This window comes from Hippoglossus stenolepis, chromosome 2 (genome assembly GCF_022539355.2).
Source record: "Hippoglossus stenolepis isolate QCI-W04-F060 chromosome 2, HSTE1.2, whole genome shotgun sequence".
Classification (NCBI taxonomy): Eukaryota; Metazoa; Chordata; class Actinopteri; order Pleuronectiformes; family Pleuronectidae; genus Hippoglossus; species Hippoglossus stenolepis.
Window position 1 is genome coordinate 19526552 of NC_061484.1, and position 17518 is coordinate 19544069.

Consider the following 17518-nt stretch of genomic DNA (forward strand, 5'->3'; position numbering starts at 1 on the left):
TGCTGTGGATTTCACATCAGCGACTTCCCCTCTCTCTCCTTATATACACTTTGGCAGCTCCCTCGGCCCTCCTCCCCATTCATCAGCTCCAGTGAGAGGATTCCCCGCTGCGTGTAAACTTCATGCCCATATAAGGACAGAGGATGTGACGGAGTCCCCCCACCCCCCCTCATCTCCTCCCCTCCAGCCCTCCCCATGCTCCATACTTGGGAGATGGAGTCTGACGTTTCAACAAGTGGCGACGAGCGGTTAGTGCTAAACACTGTTTAATGGTGGTTTTTTATTCGGCACTTTGACGATTTATCATTTCAATTAAAAAGAATATTAAAGTACAACTATGAAGGAATATCCGTGTAACACCCTCCTGCCTCCCGTCTCTCAAAATGTCGCTGTAAAGAGGAATTATTTCAGGTGAAGGTCTTTATGCCATGTGACTGTTTGAGGGACTTGATCATTCACAGCAGGATTATTCCTGTTTTGTTGACAAGAAGGTTTTCACCTGTTTCACCTACAGATGTAGGAGATGCTCTCACAATTTTTAAAATCAAAATTGGGTAATAGGAAATTTCATTTTTTTTGGTTCACTGTCAACTAAAAGAGAATTTGATTTCTTTATACCGTATTATTGTATGTAGGTTATACTTCATGATGTAAAAGAGGAACCTAATTTACCATTTAAGAGCAAATATGCAAATAATGGCACAGATTTACTGGTTAGAGTTTCACAAAACAGCGAGTTTAAGTGTGTTCCACCTGTCAAAAAAAACTTTATGTATGGATAATGTCATACATATATAAAAGTTTGTGTATAAAAAATAGTAAATATAACATAAGACATGGTAATGATTAAAAAGTATTAGCAAGATACTAAGTAATAAAAGGACAGAGATTCAAAAGCAGAACATTATTAAGGATGCTAAACACAAGAAAACATACACAAAAAACATAATGTAAGATGTAAATATATCCCTGATACTAAAAAGTCATCATAGAAGATTCAGGCTATAATAGTAATTTCTTTTCTTTTTCCTAAAAATCTCGAAAAGATTTATTTACAGGTTTATTTGTTTGCCTGACCAGCTGGAACAGGACTAGTTGTTGTATGTAGATCTGACACCTCACACGGTTAACTTGTGTCTGTGATATATTGAAGTGAAGAATAAAAAGCAACATTAATCAAAAGATTTAATGCAAATCTGCAGGAATCGATCAGATAATGGGTCAATCTCTGCAAGTTAGCAGTGGTTCACTAAACTATAAGATAAATACAAGTACAGCCTTTAGTCCAGATCAACTGATTTGTGTCCTGACATTTCTGTCCCTACTCGCCTCCCTTTTGGCCAGATCGCACGAAAAAACAAGATGTTTTCAGCAGTGAAACCGAAAAACCTCATCCAGGAAATTCACTTTCACAAAATCCCTTCGTCTCATGCGGCTGCTGGATATTGTGGTCACTCACACCATCAGGATGAATAACTGCAGAGCCCGGTCTAAACGAACCCCTGGCCTTTAAAAGCATTGAAGGGAGTCGATAACACCCCTGAGGTGTTCAGTGGTTGAACCCAACTGTTCACATGACATTTCAACCCCAAAGCATTTTTTCCCAGTTTCGCATCTGTTGCTGGGTGCACTCCGTGGTTACACTTCCTATTACAAAAAAGTCAATACTCTTTCATAGGACATTGCCGTCTGCAGGAGACCTCTGGCCCCGGTTGGAGGTTCAGGACCACGGATAGCGACGGTGCAGCATTCAGCTGTGTAATCACACATGAACCGGCCACAGATAAAAAACTTTTTTACTTGTCACATTGCACTGAATAGTTCCTGTGGTTCCATGTTCATGGAAATGGAAATCTTGGGCTTGGCATGGTTTTACCTTAATCCTGGGCCGCATTTCTTTTTACAGAAGCAGCGGTCAAGATAATCACAAAGATCCTTTTGCAAACATGAGAAGGGGTCATGTAGTTTGAGAGATATAACATTATACTGCACAAGTAATATACAAGTTTCACACTTATGGGATAACTTGAGTTATGCAAGTCCTGCAAGCCCTTGTTAGCCCCAGATCAATATTTTATCAGTGATATGCACTTGTAGTGATTTCTCAATAATGAAAATTAACAACGTACATTTATGTATACCCTGTACTCAATTAAAATATATGCTTCTTGGACGTTACTTGAGTATTCTTTCTGTACATTTGTATTACTGTAATTGTATACACTACATTTATGAGGAAATACAAATTCTACCTTTTAATGAGCTATATTAATTGGAGAGCAACAGTCACTATTACTAATAAGAACAACATTAATTTATTGTTTAGAAAAGCTGACTATTTAAATTTTTGAAAACTAAAAGTATATTTTGTTGCCAATAATTCATTGTGCTTAAATTTAAGTGTTAAGACTTGGGGCGAAAATTTCATTTATTTTTCAAACTATTCTTCAGTTTTTCACATTTTTATTCAGTACAGTTTAATTTGGTTCATACGATCCTAGACTGGTTTGACTTTTCAGCATAGCCATGAAACCTGTAACAAGGGGTCACCAATGCACATGACTGTATACCGGCAAAAATGTTATAAGGTAGGTGGAAAAAAAAAGTGGAACAGAAAATAATTTCACATGAATACTGACAGCATTTGACCAATAACCACAACTCCTGTTAACGCACATCTCAGTTCATAATATCCATGTATGCTTTGGTCCAGACAAGATTAACTGAAGGTAAGAAAGCTTATTGTCTATGTGGAACCAAATGTGCTCTGTCTGTTGCAGCACAAATGCAAAGTGCCTGTCAGACATAATAAACAGCCTGGTTATACCAGACTACTCAAATTTGATGTTATCTCCGTCAATGCTGAGCGGTGGACAAAGAATCAAAGGATCTCTGAGTCGCTTCCCTGTCATCTTTTTATGTTAGTGTATGATAATAGCATATAAGCTCTTTGGTTGCAGCAGTGACATTCTCCGGAACAAATCGTTTTCACCTCAGATGTGCACTCTAATTCCAGGCCCGGAGATGTTTAGCTTTGAGGTTCTGCCTCCAAGTAATCCAGAGTCTATTAAAACCAATCTGATCACACAGAGTTCAGATCACGGGATGCTGTTATGATAACTGCAGTGTGGCTAACCTCTCTCCTCCATAAAATGCCACAGCACAGGGACTAAGTAATGGATTTATGTAATGTTAGCACTTACTGACATTATAGCGCAGGGGTAACTCCATACCTGTGAAAGTTAAATGAAAGCCTTTGTTTTATTTCCCTACATTTGAGCACAAGTGCGACTAAATGCTTTTGTTTCTTGGTTGGTGGAGACAGAAAGTGGAGCAATACAAAGTTACCTCCATGTTTTAACAAGGACATTGACTTCAAAAGAGGTTCAAAGTGCTGGTTATGGGAAGGAGATGAAACATTCCTGTAATGAAAGGATGTCCTGGCACTTCCACTGAATGGAAAGTGGATAAGGCAAAAGTAAAACAAGCTTTAATACATCCAAACCTAATAGGCTCAACCTGTGGTGTGTCTATCTCATTTAGATTAAGAGGAATCAATCCAGACATCTACTTATCTTTTCACCCATCTATCCCAGTTAATTACTTAATAATAACAAAGTGCTATTAAAATGCATCCAATTACACACTGTGACTTTATTGCACACGCATCTTAATGCATTTTTAAACAAGTCTAAGAGTCTACAGCTATGCTATGTTGTGCTCAAGTGCTAAAAGCTTATTTCAGCAGGCTAACATGCTCACAATGTCAATTCTATCCATCTATTGTTGAGAAGGTATAATGTTTTTGCCAGGTTCACCATCTTGGATAAGCTTGGTACTATGCTAACATGCTAACTGGCATTAAACAGAAAGTAAAGCAGAGGCTGAGACATATGTCACTAGTTTTGAAGGTATTGGGTCAGAAACCCAAGTATTGCAGTTTTAACCCCAGGGTGACACTACATGAAGTGATTATAATTTATTCTAAGGAGTGTTTGAATGTGTTGCAAAACATCATGGCAAATCCCTCCAAAAGCCTGATGGTGGCGCTATACAGGAAAAGTCGGTGGATCATGAAAGCCATGAGGATTTATCATCCAGGGACCATCAATGTCTGCATAAATCTTCTTATGATCTTATATCATCATTTAATCATCTTATAGTGATCAAAATAACCACAGACCACAGACTGTATATACAGAGCTACAGACCCATGCACAGTTGCAGTTTAACTGTCAAACATTCCTGCTTTACATGCAATATTTAATATGACTTTCATAAGTGAAGTGAAAGCTTTGTGCCCCATGGAAAGGTAAATACTTTATATATAAATTAAATATTGCATATGTAAACCCTGGCTGTGTTATTTTCAGCCTCACTCCTGGACAGGGTGTGGGAGGTTGCTTGCAGGTGGGAGCCGGCGAGAGTTGAAGAGGCAGTGAGGAGTGACTGCCCTCTGAGAGATGAGGGAGAGGTTGGACAGTAACGTTTGCTCTATATCTTCTTATTGTGACTTTTAATACTGTTCTTTAGCCTTGTAATAATACAGGGGGCTGGTATTCTGAAAGCAGAAAGTGGATTTTTGCAAAACTGTGCGACAGTCGAGCTATTGACGAGAATTAAAAGAAGAAACCATTCAACACATTGTCAGCAAAATCCGTTATCGTTTGCTTTTCTTCAGGATATCATTGTTCCCACTGTTCTGAAAGGGAATTTATAATTCTGGTTAGAATGAGATGAGTAGGGGACTTTCACTGTTTATTGAAAATCACTAGCCAGTTTCTTGTCCATGGATTTCCAATGGGAATTCTAAATTTAGCGTACAGTAGGCTACAACTCTACTGTCTTTAGTGTTGCTTCTGGTGTCACATCTTTATTTCTACTCCCAAGCATTAAAGACGGTCATTTTGCGCCTGTAAATCTTACTTCAAAATTAAATATCAGCTCACTTGAACCAACTATGCAACCCACACTGTTTGAAAGTAAATAACAGAAGAACCTGATCCACACCAGGAAATCCACTGAGATGCAGAGGCTGTCGTTGCTGTTTGAAATAAAAAAAAAAGCACTTAAACCTGTCATGATCTGGAGAGGTTGTGCAGGAAACACTGGACCAAACCTATAAGAGCAATACAAAACAAACAAGGTAGGCTGCAGCTTTGTCTGCATGCATGTGGCGATAAGATGCAGATAAACCGTACAGCACACACATTGACATTCAGCTTCAAGTGCTGCTTTGCACTTTCGACGAACGCCTTTTTATGAAGTTTGTCGACGCAGAGCAGATTTGTTGGAGCAATCCTACGAAAGCTAGGGTTGCACAAGAGCTGGAGAAATCCATCTACCTCCCCCAAATCACACTCTGACAGGTCTCACAGTCAAATCTCCCCCCAAGGCGCTGGATGAGGGAACATCTTAAATCTAAACCTGGATACAATGGGGCCTGTAAAGACACCGCAAAATGGATTGGGAGTGCTAAAACCGCAGAAACCTCTGCCGGAAACACGACTTTCTATAAATACAAGATACTCGCCTCAGCTGCCAAGTTCGTTATTTTCTCTCCCTCTTTCTCTCTCTTTCTCTCTCTTTCCCTCTCCCGCTCTGTCATGTTGGGCTCTGCATAGTTATATATACTACATCATCATTCAAACACTGGGCAATTGACGGAAAAATAGCACAAATAAGAAAAATAAAAGCAGCGGAAGCGTGGTTCTTCTTTTGAAGGAGCATCTCTCTCCTGCTCTTCCTCTGAGAGTGGGAGTGGGTTAGGGAAGCCCGGTACCAGGCCCCGATGCTGCTGCTGCTGTTGGTGTGGCAGGTTTCCCATGCGATCCAAAAATACTTTCTCACTCGCCCACTTTGGTCCCCAGCCGCCTGTACTCTTTGCTTCTACAACAGGGATGGGTAAGAATCACATTCAGCTCTCCAATCGTGATTGCGGAATGCCCCAGTGATTCTCTAACCATGCCCCCAGACTCCTCCACACACACACTGCACTTCGCATGGCTCCCACCTTGCCCTCTTCTCTGTTGGATCCATGCTCGCAGCGCTCTGACAGTCCGATTCTTGGGCGCGTTCCAGCTGCTTGTACCTGCTGTTACCTAACTGCTGGTACATTTTCAAGAGAAATGCATGAAGCAGGGCAGTGGGTTTTCATTATTTCTTTAAATCGCACCACAACCGATTAAAAAAAAATGTTTGATTAATTGTTGAAGTGTTAAAAAGCAAAAATCAAGTATATTTGCTTCACCAGATACAATAACAATCCCCTCAGACTGTAACTCAATAACTTCCACTAAACAAAATCATTATCATGCAACATGGGACTAATTGCATGTACTTTTGACCAACAGAAGGTAATAGGTCTACATACTCTAGTCTCTGACTCATCTGCACCCACACTGATTTCTATTTGTTGCTCTTTCTTCCATCCAATGACACCACGATGTGCATGAAAGGATATGAATGTTAAAATTCAGAGAGCATTGTTTCCACGACCGCTTTATCGATGCACATGCAGCCATTAACAGGAACATGCAACGCAAACAGACAAATAGCCTAGCTAACAGCAGACATGTGAGGAAACAGATGAAGAATGTTAAGAGCTTGCAGCTAACAAAAGTAACTATGGAAACGGCCAGCTCTACATTGCACTAGCTTCCACAGCTCTCTCCAGAAATAAAAACTGTTGGGCTCAGAGCGAATCAGGTAAAGACAAAAGATCGCGGGTGAACCTATTTATAGTGAGCCTTACATAACATACATAGACCTATGTTGGCTGAGGCAACTTTGGTGCTCGGCAGTGAGCTTCTAGGGGGCAAAGGCAGGGTGGTGTGAGCTGGAGATGCTCGATCCTGGAGGGTATTTTGCAGAAAGACGAGAAGTCTAAACAGCAATTAGAGAGGAAGACTTGCTGTTTTGATGTCAGGGAGAACAAACACTCTTACACTGTCCTGGGAGGGTTAGTGAGCAGCATTAACAAGCAATAAGATAATGAAAATTGGCTCATTAAACAGATCATAGCCATGGGGCTCAAGGAGAAAGACGGGAGAATGCACACGTCACAAGAAGCAGAAGTCCGCAGCCTGTTTGCCCAGAGTTCTTGTTTTATTGTACAGGAGGTAAAAAAAAAAAAAAAGTTGGTCAGAGAAGACACACACACACACACACGGACTCATGCACAGACGTATTAGTTTGTGGCCTCAGGACAAAACATCTGACATCTCCAGTGAGATAATATGAAAATACAAGCCCACATATGCCCAGAGAAGCCGTGTGAGAGAAGCTGTAACGCAGCAGCAGTGATCATGTTTGAAATAAAGCCTGCCACCATATCTTAAATCCAAATTGAGCCATTAGCATAATTATCCACTTACACTGCTTTAATTCCAAGTAGCTCTCCATTGTAAGTAAAATGATAGCTAAGCTGTATTCAAAGAGCCTCTTTCCCTCACAAATGCCTTATTAGTTAGCTCCCTCTAGCACACGTTCCCAGTAATTACATTCAACACAAGTGCTACAGGAGGGTGCTGCTGGTATTTCTAACAACTATTAGACAACTTTACAGCTACTCTGGAGAAGTACGACGATTTCAACACCGAGCTGCAGCCATTTGGACGCTGCATTCTCCCTGCACTCTTCAGCCGATGTGCCGCTTGTAGCCGGTAATCACAGGATATTAACCGTATAGACACTCGGATAAGGTTTGGATGATATGCAAATGAATACTCCCTGACTCATCTGTTTATTATGCAGTCACATTAGTTAGCTCTGATGCCGTTTGGCTATTATCCCATCTCGCTGTGAAAAAAGGGTCTTGGGTGAGGGGGATGTATTGCGCAGTGAGTGCTTTAGTCACACAGATTGTCAGCCACTCTTCAAAGAAATAAATGCATTCTAGACTGTAGTTGCATCGAGGGGATGTGGAATCCATTTCCCCCTCGAGAAATGGCAAAAGGCGGACGATGTGGCTCATCTGTGTCCAAATCCCTGGATACGGCGCCGTGCGTTAACAAGTCAAAGGGTCAAATGATGAGCTTGTGTCTCCCACGACTGAGCCTAAAGGCATCATTGATTCCACATACATGCGCACATTTCTCAGTTTCACAGTGTTGGAAAATAAAAAAGCCAAAGGATTCCTCTGAAACCGTTTTCAGGATGAGCACAAGAGCTAATAACTTGGAGTATCTACAGTTCTCATGAGGAGAAAAACTGAGAGGCGATACTGTATCTTTGCATAAATGTGGTACTACCAATCTGTGGCTTTGCAGCGTATCTGCTGCTCCAGGAACCGACAGAGACACTATTTTTAGTCACGCAACCTTAATGCACCACGCTAAGCCTTTAACTATACAACTGCACATCGAGCCCATTCAAAGGTTGGAGCCCAGTGGTCATACACAGACGGAGAGCCAGTATCCGTGCTCTTAGTACCCACGTTTCATATTTGGTGTCAAAGTATTAATAGGAACTGCATGCCCCGGTCTGTGAATATACGGCAGCATATGTCAAGGAGTGAAATAGAATTTCCTATCCATGTGCTCTCGGTGCCTTTTCATGTTAGCTAATTAAGCAGCGAGCCCTCACAACAACTGCGCACCATGGAAACCAGGCAAAAAAAAGAAATAACTTGCACCAGATTGACGTCAGCTTGAGGCCTTCAAATGTGCCATCTGACAAAAGACAGAGTACCCGGCTGCTGTAGTTGAGGTCACAGCGTGTCGAAGCCACTGTCTGCTTTGACTGGCAGAAGGACTGTTGACATCTGCACTGAACAAGTGAGGAGTTTGTGGTAGTGGGGTGTGATCATCCTTGGCTGCAGGAGGGAGAGATTGGGGATGTGGCTCGGGGGAACGGTGCCAGGGAGGGAGATGGTTATACCTAGGTGTTCCTTGATGGCTAAACACTCTCTCCCCTTTATCAGCAGTAGCGTGCGGGGACTGGGGGACTGTTCCAAAGACGGAAGAGAACAGCATCACAAAGAGAACAGAGTGTGTGTGTGTGTGTGTGTGTGTGTGAGAAATAGTCTGCAAAGACGAAATAAATATCACAAGCTAACCTGTACCTTGAGAGTCTGGTGCTTATTGACGAGGAACCCGTGGTTTACAGTCACTTACTGTTACAGAGTCATGAACTGCAAGATGACTTAAAGACGATCCTGTGATACCGACACTTCACATACAAAACAGGAAGCAGATAATGATTACGTCGAAATTTGTAAATTTCTATCATTTCTATTGAGTATGACGATAACATAGGCACTTTCAAATATTGATTGAATATTACAACTCTTAGATATTGAGCTTGCTATTTATTGGATAAAAGGCATTTTTAGGAACTTTGAAAGGACTTGTAATAAGAGAAAAAGAGGCATTATGGGATTTAATCCTGACAAGAACAACCTTAGTAAGATTGGCAAGATACAAATATTAGAATGTGCACACATTGAGAAACTACCGAGGCAGAATGGTGTAGACATATATTATTATAACATAGAACAATTAAAGTTATATCCCCTTGAAAACTACAAAGGTTGTTGTTTTTGAAGGCATTTAAGACATTTGGGTCGAGGACATGAATGAGACAAGGGTTCCGAATTTCTGCTTTTATGTCATGGCAGTCACAATTTGGGACATAGAACCATTTATATTAGACTGCCCCATTTTTCAGGAGTGCAGAAGTAAAGAAAGGTTATTTGGTCGGACAACTCCTCCAAAAACTGCATCAGGCCTGTGATGTTTTTCCAAACTTTCAGTTCATCTTTGTTTCTCTACACCAGTAGTGTCTTTCTTTTTCAGCACAGTCGAAATTGTCTGTGTCCAATCTTTGTGCAATGGCTGTGATCAATTTTCCCTCTTTTGTCTGCTTCAGAATTACGTGATTTTCTCTCAGACACTTCTCTGGTCTTCATGTTGGCTTATCATTTTTCATAAACACCAGAGTACACATACAAGAACATCATTTGGTGCAGAGACAGATTATGGAGTGACCCGTTTTGTCTGTGAGAGACTGAAATGGCAGCTTAAACAGTGAGAGATTTATCTTCTGTACAGAGATCGACAGTTATAAGCAACCAGTGTGAAGGAGTGTCGAGGTCTGAGCAGTAACAGCCGAGCTTAAATTAGAAAGTAGGTGGATGGTTATTTTTTGTCTCTTGCATTTCAAGCAGAGATTGTAGCTGTGGGTTTAACTTTAAATGACCAATTTGCTTCTGTCAATTGAGGAAACTTCCAACATTACCAAACAAAGCAAAATATGACAAAAATGTATTTAAACCGTTTATTGATTTTAACAAAACAAGACCAATGTCACAGTCCATGTTGTTTTCCCTGCCAGTCAAACACACAGGTTACAAAATATGGCTGATTTCTTTGTTGTTCTATACTAACAAACTTGGCTCGACTTTCAGCGGTTTTAGAAATGTTGAGCAAGAGTGAAAGAACTTTTTAAAATCAAATTTCATTCTGACAGAATCAACACATGGCACAAGTAAAAAAAATGAAGTTCCGTATTTGTTAAGTGAAACCAAAACACGTTTATTACCTCCGTCTGTTTGTTTGGAGGAACTTTGAGGAAGAAGATGAGGTATGAGTCCGGGAAGAACCCATTAAATATTGGTGTGGGTCCAGGATCTTTTCACTTTCTTTAACAATGAAAGATGTTAGGTGTTTTTCCAATACTGATGTTGATTTCTCAGAGAATAATTTATGGATCTTGATGAAAAACATCAGGCACATTTAGAAAACTGATATCTATGGGTGAAAGTTTTATGACAGTTTATGACAAATCCCTGTAACAACTGTCCATTTAAAACCGTCCTCACATCTCGTGGGAAAGCATGAATCCTCCCTCAGAGAAGTGGACTTCCAGGTATTGGTGCAGGTATTTAAAAGTGTCTGTAAATTGATTTCATTCAGAAAAATTCATCTTAAGTACACAAGCAGCACTAGACAGTGCTTGGCTCAACATACAGCAAAGTGAGGGTGGCTGTAATTGTTTTAAATTGCCATTCAGACGATACTTGTTATTTTAATTAATGTGTAAATGAGATCATGATTTAAATTTTTAAGCTGGTTCTTCTGAGTAGAGTTTGATCAACTAGCAATATTCCTATAACACCTGATCATGGTGTTGTTTCAATCACCAAATAAATGAAGGCCGGTATATCTTAGAAAACACAAGAAGAAATCAACAGTATCAGTACTGTTCAGCCATCATTAATACTGTCAATGCTGACCAGCCAGTGAAGGGGTGGCTTCCTTGGCCCCTGCCAGTGCTGTCGTTGTACTGTTCCCAGATATATCCTGTTTCAACATACTGTCTATAAACGTTATTGATGATGTTAGTCCTGAGTTCCTCATAAAGAGCAGCTGCCTTTTCTTGGTATGGACCTTCTGTGTTTCTGTAGTGATGGAGAGCTCTCACTGCCAAGTAGTTGATGTTAATCCAAATTGCGCCCCTCCAGTAGGGGGCATCATGCTCCGTGTTTCGCTTCATATACAGGGGATCAGCCTTGGAGAGTGAACGCAGGCCGTAGGGTGTCCACAACTTATCGAAGTCTCTCATCTCTCGGAAGATATGTTCTAGTTTAGGCGAGTCGGGTTGGAGGATCTGCAGTAAGAAGGGGAACAAGCTAACATAACCCAAAGCGTTAACATACTGCATCTTGGGGGCTCTGCGGACTGAGCGCACGAGACGAGCTATGGGGAACTGATGGCGTGGTTGACCAGGAGGTACGTACACCTTCTCCTGCTGCAAGGACACAGACTGGGTGTGGTTGCCATAGTCACTGAAAGCACGGAGTTGTTCTGACCAGTGCAGCTCATTCAGCAGGTTGTTGTCATAGAGCACTTGGTGTGAAAGTTCGTAGTCATGATGGGGCTCGCCAAGAAGGCGAGCTACACTGGCCATAATACCTGAGGATAATGCCATCCAGCAGTGTAAATCCACATGCCGCTCTTCGGCTGAGGGGTGTGATGCTCGAGGGTAGTCGTCCAACCCGGAAGTCAAGGTCTTGGGATTGAGGAACAGATTAGTGTCCTTGTCCCGACCACGCCAGCGGTACGAGTTGGGCAGGGGTCCTGTTTGCGAGGTGTTGTACCATTCATACCAGGTTTTCAGTCGGGGGAAGAGCCTTCGAAGGAAAGGCAAAGTTGGCTGAGAAGCTGCCTTGTCTGGATTATCAGAGAACTGTTCGATAAGTTCCTGAAGAGCTAAGAAAAGAGTAGGTGGGTTGGCATTCTCATTCTGCTGCACTACAAACTCGGCTGGGACTTTACTGCGAGCCTCATCACCCAGGATCTGCTCACGGGGGATCCAGCCCTCCATATTCATTAGGTCTATCCAGTGGGCAATCGCCTCTCTTGTCAATTGGGGGTCCCACTTGCTGAGCAGCAGCTGGTGAAAGCCCTCGTCCCAAAGGAATCCTCTGGGAAAGAAAGAGCGTGACGGTACAGCAGTGAATAACGCACCTTCAGGGTACAGGAGCGGGTACTCGTTGTAGCCCGACTGCACCACTGACTGCCCATAGAAGTAGCCCATTCCACCCAACATGTTGCTGAGCGCTGCCTTGCCAAATCGAATTTGTGCCTGGCTGAAACCTTTGCTCTCAAGGCCAAAAGTCCTCTCGAACTTTGCGTCAAACTCAGCCTTCCTCTTCTCCAGCTCCTGGGTCATGATTGAGCCCACCAGTTGGTTGGGACGATCATGGAAGCTTCCGGACTCAAACAGAACTTCGACCTGAAATGGCATCTGCACAGTCACCTGGTGAACCACGAAGTCGCTCTCCCGCCTCGTGTCAGCAGGTTTCTGTTGGTTTTGGTGATGGGGAGGCTTGTAGGTGTCTACAGCAATGTAATGCCTCTTCTCACCAGAGGGGAGGCTGTAGACAAACCTGTGGTTCAGACTGTGCTTCACGATCTCAGTCAGCTTCTCCAAGCCAGGAGACACAGTCTTAAGATAGTTGTAACTGAAAAGGTAAGAAAATCATTAGGTATCGTCCTGTGTTTTCAAATCTATGAAACAAAGCTTCAAAGTGTAGTTCACAGTTTGTCACGACTCTTTAAATAAACGTAACTGAACTATACCCGAGCTATGCTAAGGTAGCCTTAGCACAATATATTTGAACCTTTGCTGTCTCATGCTGTACTGGTGACACAGAATGACTGGTCACAGTAAAATATAATTCAAGCTCCCAATTATACTACATCATCCATCCTTCTACGTCAAACTCATAATTTATACCACTCTTTTCATTTCTATCAGTGCATACTCTACCTTTCTATTTTACTATGTTGGTTTTCTCACAAAATCTTAAATCTTGAATGAAAAGGAGCAGAAAGAAGAATAATCTGCCCCTCTACCATGACATTAATTAACAAAGCAAATAATTCAATAGAATTAAAAATTAAAATAGCTGCAGGTCAACACAGCCCCTCACATCCCTCTATTAGTTCCTAAGATACAATTCACATGTGTGTGAAATATATTTGTTCCCTGTGAATGTTGTTAGAAGAGCTAGCAGACAGTCCTGATTTCCTTAGTGCAAGAAATACTACAGTTGTTGAGCTTCAGTGAACAAAGGGGTCTGGTTTTCTTTGGTTTTGCACACACACACACACACACACACACACACACACACACACACACACACACACACACACACACACACACACACACACACACACACACACACACACACACACACACACACACACACACACACACACACACAAGTTGTGATAAATACTGAAATGCTGCAAATCACAACTTAAAAAATGAAATGGTGAAAATCCCGCTTTTACTGCCATCTAGTTGCAGTTTTTATTTAAATTTACTTTTTGTTCCATTACTGATGGATTATTGAACTATTTCAATCACCACTCTAAAATTGTGTAACTATATTCTGTTCATTTAAAAAGGTAATTTGTTAACCACAGTTTTCAGTCAGATGTTGCTGACAGTTCCTAACCGTCATCTTTCTATGCAGATTATCTTTACACCTGATAAGATTGAGCACTGAGTCATCTCAACTATGTGCCCTCTGGTTATCTGGTTCATGATCACTTTCTTTTGAAAGTTGCTGCTCACAATACCGTTCAGATCTGTATTCATCCATTTACCTTGCATATCTAGCGTTGGATAATTCCCCAGTAACAGGCTTTCGGAAGGTGATCTTAAAGTTCCCGAGCTCCTCTGAAAAGCCAGTGATGGAGGCGAGGCGGTTCCTGTCCTCGACGTGAGCCTCCAGAGTTCCCTGTGTGTCGGCTGCTGCGTAAATCATTAGGGAGATGACGGGCGCTTGAGGTGTAGAGCTCTGGTGGGTAAAAAAAAAGAAATCAGTATCCTAAATCATTGATATTTCATACAGAAGACAATAATTACAACAAATAACTGTAATATCCTGTTAAGGGATTATCTGAACACACAGTGAATCTGACTAAACACAGGCAGAACTCACATGCTGCTTGGCAGTGATCCTCCAGGTCCAGTCTCCTCCATGATCCCCTCCACTCCTCTTAACATACTCTGTGGTTAGGGTGAAATCGTTGTCTCGGATTTCCTGGACACCAAAGTTGATCCCATCATGCATCATCCAGCCGTAGCCATGCAAACGATCCCCCTGCTCACAGGTGTGCCTCAAGTTCACGTCCATGTCAGAAAACTGACGCATCCACATCATACCTGTGGAGATGTGATGATGAAATTACATCAATTTGGCTGTATTGTACAGACTATGCACAAATAAAGATTTCCCACCTTGTCCCTGATGTAATGCAATTAAACACTGAAGATTTGATCAACACAGAAAAACATTAAAAATACTTTTTGAGAACCATCTTCAAAATATACTCACATTATTCTTACACACACACACACACACACACACACACATCCACCTCCCCACTATAATATATATTAAAATTACACATTTGTACAGAATTGTCAGTGTCAAATGTTCCATTAACCATCCCAACACAAGTGTGTTTATCAGCTTCAGCTTGTTCTGAATGTGTCCACCAACCTGTCACAATCGACCTGGGACTCCTGGTTTTCATGCCAAAGTAGACCTGCGGCCTGTATGAACCCCAGAACCTCTCTGGAGAAACCTTAGCACTGCTGCTGTTTGCATCCAGGACGGGAGGCGACGGGTGCAGAGTCACCACCCGTTTGGCCAGGCTGGACCGCATGTAGAGGGCGTAAAAGAACCAGATCAGACTGAATATGCAGAGGCCAATAGAGATGTTGATGAAGACTTTGCCAATGTCGACTTTCTTTTTCTTCTCCTTGCGGGGAAATGCAGGGGGCTTCTCATCTTTCCTTGGAAGTGGAGCAGCTTCACTGGCCCCCACCCTCTTCCTCTGCCTTCCCATCCTGCCCTTCTGAAACTGGAGACAAGAGGAGGAGGATACTTGGATTTAAATATTTGAGAGATCTGGTCAAAACAATGCTTCCTTTTATAATTTTTGTCCATTCCATTTATTTAATTATATCCTATAGGTTTAACTTCACAACTGCAAGCCAAACCAGAAAGACAGGCTCTTATAGGTGGGGGGCCCTATACATGCATGTGCCCAGGGGCCCATTGTCTCGTGATCCGCCCATGGAAATGAAGACAATATTTCTAAATTGCATCAAATCTAAACTAATTTCTTTAGCACAATTTATTGTTACCTATCAACCGGTATACATTTGCGATAACCCAAAACTGGCCAATATTAGCCGGGCCAGTTTAGCTCTAATCTCAATGAGGACAGATTGATTGATGAACGATTTTAGATATAAAATTATACAAGGTATTAAAAAATGAACCACAATAATTGCATCTTTAGGTGACAGTCAGTTCAGTACAGTTTTTGAAAAAATGACCAAAAAGACAAACTAAAATGAAGTGATGATTGATTTCCTGCTGATCGATTAATCGGATTGAGGTTTTTTAGACTGGACTGGTTTTATCCACGTGCAACAAATAAGCCGGTAACTGGTTACATCTCTACCACAATAAGTAAAACTATCGCTGATATTTACAGCTCATAATTATAAACATAGTTATATATATATATAGAAGACATTCTGATTTCTGTGCTTGGTCTCGCAGGAGCCTCCTGCAGCGTCTCAGGCTAAAAACAGCGGCTCTTGCTAACGTTAACATCTCATGGTGCATTCTGGCGGAAGCGGGTTTTCTCCTGTTTCTTTCCGTTAAGCTGGTATGTACGGAGCCTCCCGGTAGGAGACCACCGACACCTGCTTCACGCGGAGCACATTCCGCCGCTACCCGCCGAATCAACCCGGTAATGCAACGTAGTCTTGAGGCTGCTCGCTAGTAAGCGCTAACGTCAGTTTTAGCTTCAAAGACCCCGCTGTTTCAACATAATACACATCTAGTCAGTCAGCTCGTGAACCGACATGCTTCCAGGACCTGGTTCTGGTTTAATGTTCATAGAGGAAACGGATCACAGACCTGTGGAGACGCTGCAGAGTCTCAGCTGCTCATTCTCCGCTGCTAGCTTGCGAGCTACTTCCGGGTTCCTTCACTGACGTGGGCTCTGCTCCCCGTGATGCCTTCACGTGCCGTCGGTTGAAAGAAGACTGGAACCACTGACAGCTGGAGCAAATGTTTTATTTTGACGATTCAATCTGTTTATTTTTCCATCAGCTATACATCATTTTGTTAACGTCGTAATTCCTTCGTTTTATTTGGCCCTAAAGTTTGAAATGAATATCATACAGCCACCATAAATGTAAATGAAAACACGGAGACGTCATGGTTTTGTACCATTGAACTACACTTTCTGTTGAAATTAGTTACTGAAAAATTCTAATAAAATCTGGAATTTTGAGTTTTTATATATAGTCAATGGTGCAGTTATAATATCACTAAACTGGCTCTCAACATGTCCGACTTCATCAGAAATTAGGAAAAAGTTAAAGTTAGGAGTATGGTGTGTATACCTTGAATAACATTTTTAAACCAACAATTTAGTAGCACTTAAATGGCACTTACTTATAGCACTTTGTAGTTTTGCTTTTTTGAAGAAATTGTACTTTCTCTACTCTTGTTGTTCTGGGTTTGTACCCTCATGGTTGAATGCACTTATTGTAAGTCGCTTTGGATAAAAGCGTCAGCTAAATGAAATGTAATGTAATGTAATGTATTGTTAGGTTAAGATTTGGTTTAGACATGAATTGGTGATGGTTCAGGTTTTGGATTAGGTTTTGTTTCCGGTTGCCCACAATGAAGTGAAATCAGTGCAGAGTCCGAACAAAGATAGTTGCACATACTCTTGGAATTAGTGATCAATGGCTGGAATTACAATTTAAGTCAAATTAATCACATCACATTTAATGACCAAAGTAGATGTAGATGTTTTTTTCTTCATTTGTTGTCATCAGATGTAACCATGATTAGTATATAGAAATAAAACACATTGGTGTCATTTACTTTTAATCTAAAAACATAGACGTATTCTAACATTCACGTGTGTATTATAAACTTTATGTCAAATTTTATCATTGCAGA

General features: G+C 41.4%; 1 protein-coding gene across 1 annotated transcript; it reads right to left on the reverse strand.

Annotated features, from left to right (window-relative positions):
- Positions 1–10264: 10264 nt before the first annotated feature.
- On the reverse strand, positions 10265–16972 carry mogs (mannosyl-oligosaccharide glucosidase). The gene is made up of 5 exons (XM_035184258.1): positions 16460–16972; positions 15023–15386; positions 14459–14682; positions 14121–14314; positions 10265–12967 (listed from the first exon to the last, which is right to left on the reverse strand). Exons 2-5 carry the CDS (start codon positions 15369–15371, stop codon positions 11197–11199), a joined length of 2538 nt encoding a protein of 845 aa, XP_035040149.1. The 5' UTR covers positions 15372–15386; positions 16460–16972; the 3' UTR covers positions 10265–11196.
- Positions 16973–17518: the final 546 nt, after the last annotated feature.